This window comes from Hemibagrus wyckioides, linkage group LG04 (assembly GCF_019097595.1).
Source record: "Hemibagrus wyckioides isolate EC202008001 linkage group LG04, SWU_Hwy_1.0, whole genome shotgun sequence".
Classification (NCBI taxonomy): domain Eukaryota; kingdom Metazoa; phylum Chordata; class Actinopteri; order Siluriformes; family Bagridae; genus Hemibagrus; species Hemibagrus wyckioides.
The window spans coordinates 442,437-456,224 of record NC_080713.1 but is presented as its reverse complement, the minus strand read 5'-3'; the positions used below and the strand labels follow the sequence as shown (position 1 = coordinate 456,224).

The window sequence follows — 13,788 nt, the reverse complement described above, 5'->3', positions numbered from 1 at the left end:
ACACCTCAACACACCTCACCGCACCTCACCGCACCTCATCACACCTCACCACACCTCACCACACCTCATCACACCTCAACACACCTCATCACACCTCAACACACCTCTACACACCTGATAATACCTCAACACACCTGATAACACCTCAACACACCTCATTATACCTCATCACACCTCATGACACCTCACCACACCTGATAATACCTCGACACACCTGATAACATCTCAAAACACCTCAACACACCTGATAACACCTCAACACACTTGATAACACCTCAAAACACCTCAACACACCTCTACACACCTGATAATACCTCAACACACCTGATAACACCTCATCACACCTGATAACACCACAACACACCTCATCACACCTCATCACACCTCAACACACCTCAACACACTTCACCACACCTCATCACACCTCTACACACCTGATAATACCTCAACACACTTGATAACACCTCATTACACCTCATCACACCTCAACACACCTCATCACACCTCACCACACCTCTACACACCTGATAATACCTCAACACACCTGATAACACCTCAACACACTTGATAACACCTCAAAACACCTCAACACACCTGATAACACCTCAGCACCCCTCATTACACCTCATCACACCTCAATACACCTCACCACATCTCACTACACCTCATCACACCTCAACACACCTCTACACACCTGATAATACCTCAACACACCTGATAACACCTCATCACACCTGATAACACCTCTACACACCTGATAACACCTCTACACACCTGATAACACCTCAACACACCTGATAACACCTCAACACACCTGATAACACCTCATCACACCTGATAACACCTCAGCACCCCTCATTACACCTCATCACACCTCAATACACCTCACCACATCTCACTACACCTCATCACACCTCAACACACCTCTACACACCTGATAATACCTCAACACACCTGATAACACCTCATCACACCTGATAACACCTCTACACACCTGATAACACCTCTACACACCTGATAACACCTCAACACACCTGATAACACCTCAACACACAATCACCACACCTCATCACATCTCACCACACCTCAACACACCTCATCACACCTCTACACACATGATAATACCTCAACACACCTGATAACACCTCAACACACCTAATTATACCTCATCACACCTCATGACACCACACCACACCTGATAATACCTCATCACACCTCATCACACATGATAACACCTCAAAACACCTCAACACACCTGATAACACCTCAACACACTTGATAACACCTCATCACACCTGATAACACCTCAACACACCTGATAACACCTCATTACACCTCATCACACCTCAACACACCTCATCACACCTCACCACACCTCTACACACCTGATAATACCTCAACACACCTGATAACACCTCATCACACCTGATAACACCTCAACACACTTGATAACACCTCAAAACACCTCAACACACCTGATAACACCTCAGCACCCCTCATTACACCTCATCACACCTCAATACACCTCACCACATCTCACTACACCTCATCACACCTCAACACACCTCTACACACCTGATAATACCTCAACACACCTGATAACACCTCATCACACCTGATAACACCTCTACACACCTGATAACACCTCAACACACCTGATAACACCTCAACACACAATCACCACACCTCATCACATCTCACCACACCTCAACACACCTCATCACACCTCTACACACATGATAATACCTCAACACACCTGATAACACCTCAACACACCTAATTATACCTCATCACACCTCATGACACCTCACCACACCTGATAATACCTCAACACACCTGATAACACCTCATCACACCTCAACACACCTCATCACACCTCATCACACCTGATAACACCTCAACACACCTGATAACACCTCATCACACCTCATCACACCTGATAATACCTCAACACACCTGATAACACCTCAACATACCCCATTACACCTCATCACACCTCAACACACCTCATCACACCTCTACACACCTGATAATACCTCAACACACCTGATAACACCTCATCACACCTCTACACACCTGATAATACCTCAACACACCTGATAACACCTCAACATACCCCATTACACCTCATCACACCTCAACACACCTCATCACACCTCTACACACCTGATAACACCTCAACACACTTGATAACACCTCAAAACACCTCAACACACCTGATAACACCTCACCACACCTCATCACACCTCATCACACCTCAACACACTTCACCACACCTCATCACACCTCATCACACCTCTACACACCTGATAATACCTCAACACACCTGATAACACCTCATCACACCTGATAACACCTCAACACACTTGATAACACCTCAAAACACCTCAACACACCTCAACACACCTCATCACACCTCACCACACCTCTACACACCTGATAATACCTCAACACACCTGATAACACCTCATCACACCTGATAACACCTCAACACACCTGATAACACCTCAACACACCTGATAACACCTCAGCACCCCTCATTACACCTCATCACACCTCAATACACCTCACCACATCTCACTACACCTCATCACACCTCAACACACCTCTACACACCTGATAATACCTCAACACACCTGATAACACCTCATCACACCTGATAACACCTCTACACACCTGATAACACCTCAACACACCTGATAACACCTCAAAACACCTCAACACACCTGATAACACCTCAACACACTTGATAACACCTCATCACACCTGATAACACCTCAACACACCTGATAACACCTCATTACACCTCATCACACCTCAACACACCTCATCACACCTCACCACACCTCTACACACCTGATAATACCTCAACACACCTGATAACACCTCATCACACCTGATAACACCTCAACACACTTGATAACACCTCAAAACACCTCAACACACCTGATAACACCTCAGCACCCCTCATTACACCTCATCACACCTCAATACACCTCACCACATCTCACTACACCTCATCACACCTCAACACACCTCAACACACCTGATAACACCTCATCACACCTGATAACACCTCTACACACCTGATAACACCTCAACACACCTGATAACACCTCAACACACAATCACCACACCTCATCACATCTCACCACACCTCAACACACCTCATCACACCTCTACACACATGATAATACCTCAACACACCTGATAACACCTCAACACACCTAATTATACCTCATCACACCTCATGACACCTCACCACACCTGATAATACCTCAACACACCTGATAACACCTCATCACACCTCAACACACCTCATCACACCTCATCACACCTGATAACACCTCAACACACTTGATAACACCTCATCACACCTGATAACACCTCAAACACCTCATCACACCTCTACACACCTGATAATACCTCAACACACCTGATAACACCTCAGCACCCTCATTACACCTCATCACACCTCAATACACCTCACCACATCTCACTACACCTCATCACACCTCAACACACCTCTACACCTCACACACTGATAATACCTCAACACACCTGATAACACCTCTACACACCTGATAACACCTCAACACACCTGATAACACCTCAACACACAATCACCACACCTCATCACATCTCACCACACCTCAACACACCTCATCACACCTCTACACACATGATAATACCTCAACACACCTGATAACACCTCAACACACCTAATTATACCTCATCACACCTCATGACACCTCACCACACCTGATAATACCTCAACACACCTGATAACACCTCATCACACCTCAACACACCTCATCACACCTCATCACACCTGATAACACCTCAACACACTTGATAACACCTCATCACACCTGATAACACCTCAACACACCTGATAACACCTCATCACACCTCATCACACCTGATAATACCTCAACACACCTGATAACACCTCAACATACCCCATTACACCTCATCACACCTCAACACACCTCATCACACCTCTACACACCTGATAATACCTCAACACACCTGATAACACCTCATCACACCTCTACACACCTGATAATACCTCAACACACCTGATAACACCTCAACATACCCCATTACACCTCATCACACCTCAACACACCTCATCACACCTCTACACACCTGATAACACCTCAACACACTTGATAACACCTCAAAACACCTCAACACACCTGATAACACCTCACCACACCTCATCACACCTCAACACACCTCATCACACCTCAACACACTTCACCACACCTCATCACACCTCATCACACCTCTACACACCTGATAATACCTCAACACACCTGATAACACCTCATCACACCTGATAACACCTCAACACACTTGATAACACCTCAAAACACCTCATCACACCTGATAACACCTCTACACACCTGATAACACCTCAACACACCTGATAACACCTCAACACACAATCACCACACCTCATCACATCTCACCACACCTCAACACACCTCATCACACCTCTACACACATGATAATACCTCAACACACCTGATAACACCTCAACACACCTAATTATACCTCATCACACCTCATGACACCTCACCACACCTGATAATACCTCAACACACCTGATAACACCTCATCACACCTCAACACACCTCATCACACCTCATCACACCTGATAACACCTCAACACACTTGATAACACCTCATCACACCTGATAACACCTCAACACACCTGATAACACCTCATCACACCTCATCACACCTGATAATACCTCAACACACCTGATAACACCTCAACATACCCCATTACACCTCATCACACCTCAACACACCTCATCACACCTCTACACACCTGATAATACCTCAACACACCTGATAACACCTCATCACACCTCTACACACCTGATAATACCTCAACACACCTGATAACACCTCAACATACCCCATTACACCTCATCACACCTCAACACACCTCATCACACCTCTACACACCTGATAACACCTCAACACACTTGATAACACCTCAAAACACCTCAACACACCTGATAACACCTCACCACACCTCATCACACCTCAACACACCTCATCACACCTCAACACACTTCACCACACCTCATCACACCTCATCACACCTCTACACACCTGATAATACCTCAACACACCTGATAACACCTCATCACACCTGATAACACCTCAACACACTTGATAACACCTCAAAACACCTCAACACACCTCAACACACCTCATCACACCTCACCACACCTCTACACACCTGATAATACCTCAACACACCTGATAACACCTCATCACACCTGATAACACCTCAACACACCTGATAACACCTCAACACACAATCACCACACCTCATCACATCTCACCACACCTCAACACACCTCATCACACCTCTACACACATGATAATACCTCAACACACCTGATAACACCTCAACACACCTAATTATACCTCATCACACCTCATGACACCTCACCACACCTGATAATACCTCAACACACCTGATAACACCTCATCACACCTCATCACACATGATAACACCTCAAAACACCTCAACACACCTGATAACACCTCAACACACTTGATAACACCTCAAAACACCTCAACACACCTGATAACACCTCATCACACCTCAACACACCTGATAACACCTCATCACACCTCATCACACCTGATAACACCTCAACACACCTGATAATACCTCATCACACCTCATCACACCTGATAACACCTCAACACACCTGATAACACCTCAAAACACCTCAACACACCTGATAACACCTCATCACACCTCATCACACCTGATAACACCTCAACACACCTGATAACACCTCAAAACACCTCAACACACCTGATAACACCTCATCACACCTCAACACACCTGATAACACCTCATCACACCTCTACACACCTGATAACCCCTCAACATACCCCATTACACCTCATCAGACCTCAACACACCTCATCACACCTCAACACACAATCACCACACCTCAACACACCTCCTCACACCTCAACACACCTCATCACACCTCAACACACAATCACCACACCTCAACACACCTCACCACACCTCAACACACCTCATCACACCTCAACACACAATCACCACACCTCAACACACCTCCTCACACCTCAACACACCTCAACACACAATCACCACACCTCAACACACCTCACCACACCTCAACACACAATCACCACACCTCAACACACCTCACCACACCTCAACACACAATCACCACACCTCAACACAATCACCACACCTCATCACACCTCAACACACCTCCTCACACCTCAACACACCTCATCACACCTCAACACACAATCACCACACCCCATGAAACCTGATCACACCTCAACTGTCTCTCTCTCTAGAGATAAATGAATATTGATATTTTCAGTTTGTAGCTTTGATTAATGTTCATTGTTAAATATTTAAAGAAACTTTTAAAATGACCTAGCTTTCATTAAAAAATAATAATCAGGGTTTTATTCATTCGTTTCTTTCTTTTTTATTTAGTGACAAAAGAAAACCTCCATCATTTTGAAAGCTTTCACCTTCACAGGCAGAAAGATGTTCAGCTCTAAGTTTTGGTCATGTGATGTGCAGCGGTGGAGCAGATGATCCTGAAAGTGGTGATCATGATAACAGAGCTGCAGATGATTTAAGGTCAAACAGAAGAACAAGAAGCTGCACATGTGATGATCCATTACAGACGAATATTAGACGGAGAGTTTGAGATATGCTCGTGCAGAAGCAGAGATTCCCTGCTGTGGGAGATAATTGTCTGTGTGAGAATCTGTTTCATTCCTAATGATCCAGTAAATTTGAGTCCATGACGCTGAAGCTTCACTCCTGCGTGTTCTTTCGACCGGATGGAGTTGGATCAGTTAACAAGCAAACCTGGGAGCTCCTCTAGTTGAATGTTAGTTACTGCTGATGGCACATATCATCTCTCTGCTCTAAGCATTTTGATGCGACCACAGATACTGTGACACAAAACACACATTCTCCTCCAGACTCTGAGAATCCATCACACTTTAGTGTTAGGAGAGACAGCGTAATAAACTAGCAGCTGATGAAGATAGGACGACATCCTGAGCAGAAGACTGCACTCGGGGAGAAAGCCTCACCCACACGACCTGACAAACATAAATATGTCTTACAGACGGGGACGTTGATGAAAGCGTGTCAGCACAGGGTCGAAGATTTACAGCGCACATGCTGTAAGGAGAGTGGATTCAACAGGACTATTTTTCTTATTTCCCTCCAATAATGATAACGCTGTTCCTCAGCACTCCATCAGCATTAACCTGCTCAGGAGTGACCTGAACACAGCGCTGACCTCATCACTCACTCATCACGCTACAATCACAACAAAACACAATGCCTTCCCACGCAGTCTTACAACATGGAACTGAAATGGATTTAATTGGGATTTTATGCCATGAATCTAAACAAAACAACAATAAATAAATACAGTAATATTAATAACTAGAATGTTGCATTTCCAGAAGAAAATGTGTGTGATTGCGAAAAGCAAAGTGATATGTTGCTTAAACGATTGAAAAACATTCTCAAATAATAAATACAAACTAAAATCACAGTTAAAATATGAAGTCTAAACAAACTAGTGTGTGCGCTATGCTTGAATGTCCGTACGAAACCCAGGAAGTGAAGCATAGTTAAAGTTTAAGGTAGATTATGTGGCTGTAAGAGTTAGAATTCAAGCTGTAGAAACAGTTTAAAGACAATAAGACCTTAAAATAGAAAAACCTCTAGCTGACATCACAGCTAGCCGTATAGAAACCAGGAAGTAAAGTCTGTGAAAAATGTATTTAAAAATTAATATAAAATAAACTATAATACTTATCAGCATGAAAAGTAATAGCACACTTAAGCACAACATGAGCAATATTTTAGCGTTGGAACCATATTTCTAGCTATTACCATTTAGGACCAGTAGTGCACCGAGGAAATCGGAATAATAATAAATAATAAAAAGAGTGACGATAACAAGAGTGTGATTGTGTAAGCAATAACAATAAAAAGATGGCAGTTGTTTACAAGTAAATGATTACATAATTATTTGTTCCTGTTGCTGTGAATTCTAGCACTGTCCCACGCAGGGACTTTCGGTGGATGATCTCCATCAGTCTGGAGTTGTGCTGTATTCTTTACAAATGTTAATAAACAAACAGAAATTGGGAATTATTGCACAGAGATCAGAGAAAAAAGTTGTAGGGAAGACAGTAAGACAGTTTGGACAGAGAGAGTGAGAGACAGTAAGACAATTTGGACTGAGAGTGAGACAGACAGTGAGACGATTTGAACAGAGAGACTGAGACAGACAGTGAGACGATTTGAACAGAGAGACTGAGACAGACAGTGAGACGATTTGAACAGAGAGAGTGAGACAGACAGTAAGGCAGTTTGGACAGAGAGAGTGAGACAGACAGTAAGGCAGTTTGGACAGAGAGAGTGAGACAGACAGTAAGGCAGTTTGGACAGAGAGAGTGAGACAGACAGTAAGGCAGTTTGGACAGAGAGAGTGAGACAGACAGTAAGGCAGTTTGGACAGAGAGTGAGACAGACAGCTTACCGGGGGAATGGGGAGGAGGCATACACATCAGCACTACTCCCTGACCTTCTCTGACGGACACGCCTCCTCTCGCTCGCCCGCTGAAAGCAGTGAGATCTGTGAACACACACACACACACACACACACACACACACAGTGTTAGAGTGACTGGCTGTGGTTCAGAGGATGAAGCTGACCTGCAGATTAAAGGGCGAGTGCTGTGTATGGGAGAATGTGATGCTGCCAGAAACCTGCTCAGATTTACTGCTCGTGTCCTCAGCAGCAGCTCAGCTCCGAGGGGAACCGGGTTCGAAAGCTGACCTCCAGTGAAGACTGAGTGGTATTTAAAGCACCTCAACTCACCCAATGCCATTAATACCATGAGAGTTCTCCAAATACTAGCTCAGGAATTTTCAGGAAATTAAGAACATTTTCATTTTTTTCATCAGAAATTTGCATCATTATTCAGTAATGATGTGATTAAACATCTCTCTCTCTCTCTCTTTCTCTCTCTCTCTCTCTCTCTCTCTCTTTCTCTGTCTTTCTCTGTCTTTCTCTGTCTTGAAGATAGTTTGTTGTACAGTGGTCACTAACCACTGAAAAAAAATCACTCATTTTGAATTAAAATTAAAATGTTTTTGTTTTGTGTTTGTTCTCGTTTCTTTAGGTTGATAAACTGGTGTCTAATCTTGAGTTTTTTTTCAACAATTTTTTGGGACAAGCTAAAGTGCAAGAATCAGGATACTGATAAAATATGGAGTAATCACAGAGTTCACACAAAACCCAAATTTGGAACATATAACATCGAGTCTATACACACACACACAAACACACACACACACATACACACACACACATTATTATTATTATTATTATTATTATAGTTAATTTTGTACCTATCTAATTGTTTATTAGATAGTGGGTATTGTCCAGTTTATTCTAGAGAGAGATTTATAATATGAGGACTGGTTATTGGTCACTGATGTTAGATTTTTTTGAGGTCACTGCAGCAGATCTATTTAAATATTCTTTAGTTTGATTTGAACAGCAGTGTACTGACCTCACTTACTGACTCACAGACTCATCACGTGATTGGTCGATGTTTATCTGTCTGTCTGATCAGTACGAGAGCAGCAGTTATGTCCCTCAGCTGAACCTGGGTACACTTCTCACATGTAAATGCATTAGGAATGATGGTGATTAGATTTGATCTACATCCTCTTATCTAATCTACAGAGAAAGCAGCTCCTTCTTCAGTAATCAGATAAAATACAGGGTCAGTGTTACAGACAGAAACACTTCAGATTGGGGATGAAACTCTCCCAGTCCATCAGCATCAGCTCCCACTGGTCAGTACTGGGTTTATACAGGTCAGGTCTGAGTAAACACACTCCAGGTGTTCACATGGAAGAGGGAGGGTTAAACACCTGAACACTATTCACTACACACCTGAACACTATTCACTACACTCCTGAACACTATTCACTACACACCTGAACACTATTCACTACACTCCTGAACACTATTCACTACAAACCTGAACACTATTCACTACACACCTGAACACTATTCACTACACTCCTGAACACTATTCACTACAAACCTGAACACTATTCACTACACTCCTGAACACTATTCACTACACTCCTGAACACTATTCACTACACACCTGAACACTATTCACTACACTCCTGAACACTATTCACTACACTCCTGAACACTATTCACTACACACCTGAACACTATTCACTACACACCTGAACACTATTCACTACACTCCTGAACACTATTCACTACACTCCTGAACACTATTCACTACACACCTGAACACTATTCACTACACTCCTGAACACTATTCACTACACACCTGAACACTATTCACTACACACCTGAACACTATTCACTACACTCCTGAACACTATTCACTACAAACCTGAACACTATTCACTACACCTGAACACTATTCACTACACACCTGAACACTACACACCTGAACACTATTCACTACACCTGAACACTATTCACTACACTCCTGAACACTATTCACTACACCTGAACACTATTCACTACACACCTGAACACTATTCACTACACACCTGAACACTATTCACAACACTCCTGAACACTATTCACTACACACCTGAACACTATTCACTACACTCCTGAACACTATTCACTACACACCTGAACACTATTCACTAAACCTGAACACTATTCACTACACACCTGAACACTATTCACTACACTCCTGAACACTATTCACTACAAACCTGAACACTATTCACTACACCTGAACACTATTCACTACACTCCTGAACACTATTCACTACACACCTGAACACTACACACCTGAACACTATTCACTACACTCCTGAACACTATTCACTACACACCTGAACACTACACACCTGAACACTATTCACTACACTCCTGAACACTATTCACTACACACCTGAACACTATTCACTACACTCCTGAACACTATTCACTACACACCTGAACACTATTCACTACACACCTGAACACTATTCACTACACTCCTGAACACTATTCACTACACCTGAACACTATTCACTACACACCTGAACACTATTCACTACACACCTGAACATTATTCACTACACTCCTGAACACTATTCACTACACCTGAACACTATTCACTACACACCTGAACATTATTCACTACACTCCTGAACACTATTCACTAAACCTGAACACTATTCACTACACACCTGAACACTATTCACTACACACCTGAACACTATTCACTACACACCTGAACACTATTCACTACACTCCTGAACACTATTCACTACACACCTGAACACTATTCACTACACTCCTGAACACTATTCACTACACACCTGAACACTATTCACTACACTCCTGAACACTATTCACTACACACCTGAACACTATTCACTACACTCCTGAACACTATTCACTACACACCTGAACACTATTCACTACACCTGAACACTATTCACTACACACCTGAACACTATTCACTACACCTGAACACTATTCACTACACTCCTGAACACTATTCACTACACCTGAACACTATTCACTACACACCTGAACACTATTCACTACACACCTGAACACTATTCACTACACCTGAACACTATTCACTACACCTGAACACTATTCACTACACACCTGAACACTATTCACTACACACCTGAACACTATTCACTACACCTGAACACTATTCACTACACACCTGAACACTATTCACTACACACCTGAACACTATTCACTACACTCCTGAACACTATTCACTACACACCTGAACACTATTAACTACACTCCTGAACATTATTCACTACACACCTGAACACTATTCACTACACTCCTGAACACTATTCACTACACACCTGAACACTATTAACTACACTCCTGAACATTATTCACTACACACCTGAACACTATTCACTACACTCCTGAACACTATTCACTAAACCTGAACACTATTCACTACACTCCTGAACATTATTCACTACACACCTGAACACTATTCACTACACTCCTGAACACTATTCACTACACACCTGAACACTATTCACTACACACCTGAACACTATTCACTACACTCCTGAACACTATTCACTACACCTGAACACTATTCACTACACACCTGAACACTATTCACTACACCTGAACACTATTGACTACGCTCCTGAACACTATTCACTACACACCTGAACACTATTCACTACACACCTGAACACTATTCACTACACACCTGAACACTATTCACTACACACCTGAACACTATTCACTACACCTGAACACTATTCACTACACCTGAACACTATTCACTACACACCTGAACACTATTCACTACACACCTGAACACTATTCACTACACACCTGAACACTATTCACTACACTCCTGAACACTATTCACTACACACCTGAACACTATTCACTACACCTGAACACTATTCACTACACCTGAACACTATTCACTACACACCTGAACACTATTCACTACACCTGAACACTATTCACTACACTCCTGAACACTATTCACTACACACCTGAACACTATTCACTACACACCTGAACACTATTCACTACACTCCTGAACACTATTCACTACACACCTGAACACTATTCACTACACTCCTGAACACTATTCACTACACTCCTGAACACTATTCACTACACACCTGAACACTATTCACTACACACCTGAACACTATTCACTACACTCCTGAACACTATTCACTACACCTGAACACTATTCACTACACACCTGAACACTATTCACTACACTCCTGAACACTATTCACTACACACCTGAACACTATTCACTACACACCTGAACACTATTGACTACACACCTGAACACTATTCACTACACCTGAACACTATTCACTACACACCTGAACACTATTCACTACACACCTGAACACTATTGACTACACACCTGAACACTATTCACTACACTCCTGAACACTATTCACTACACACCTGAACACTATTGACTACACACCTGAACACTATTCACTACACACCTGAACACTACACACCTGAACACTATTCACTACACACCTGAACACTATTCACTACACTCCTGAACACTATTCACTACACACCTGAACACTACACACCTGAACACTATTCACTACACTCCTGAACACTATTCACTACACTCCTGAACACTACACACCTGAACACTATTCACTACACACCTGAACACTACACACCTGAACACTATTCACTACACACCTGAACACTATTCACTACACACCTGAACACTATTCACTACACACCTGAACACTATTCACTACACTCCTGAACACTATTCACTACACTCCTGAACACTATTCACTAAACCTGAACACTATTCACTACACTCCTGAACACTATTCATTGAACAGTGCTTAATTTGAGCCGGATCTTGTTCCTGAACATGTGTGATTTTCTTCTTTTGCGTTCCGTATTTACTTTAATTGATCCAGCATTAACTTGTGCCTGGTGACCTGACAGCATGTGTGTGTGTGTGTGTGTGTGTGTGTGTGAATGAAGTGAGTGAAACACAGTGAGTAAGGCTGAGTGGGTTTATGCAGATGCATCACATCTGAGCTGTGAGCTGACCGAACGCAGGAGCTGAAGGTCTCACACCGTTTCCACAGCTCTGTGGCGGCTTTCAGTTTTCTCTTCCACACTAAAATAAAGACATTTTAAT

The 13,788-nt window shown here is 42.8% G+C and overlaps 1 protein-coding gene across 3 annotated transcripts in view; it reads right to left on the bottom strand.

Moving 5' to 3' along the window:
- cntn5 (contactin 5) overlaps window positions 1–13,788 on the bottom strand; it is a 173,070-nt gene that overhangs the window by 75,295 nt on the left and 83,987 nt on the right. For all 3 annotated transcript variants that reach the window (XM_058387984.1, XM_058387983.1, XM_058387985.1), the window contains one exon: window positions 8,610–8,705. In XM_058387984.1, coding sequence (XP_058243967.1) covers window positions 8,610–8,705 — 96 coding nt within the window. The remainder of the gene's footprint in view (window positions 1–8,609; window positions 8,706–13,788) is intronic.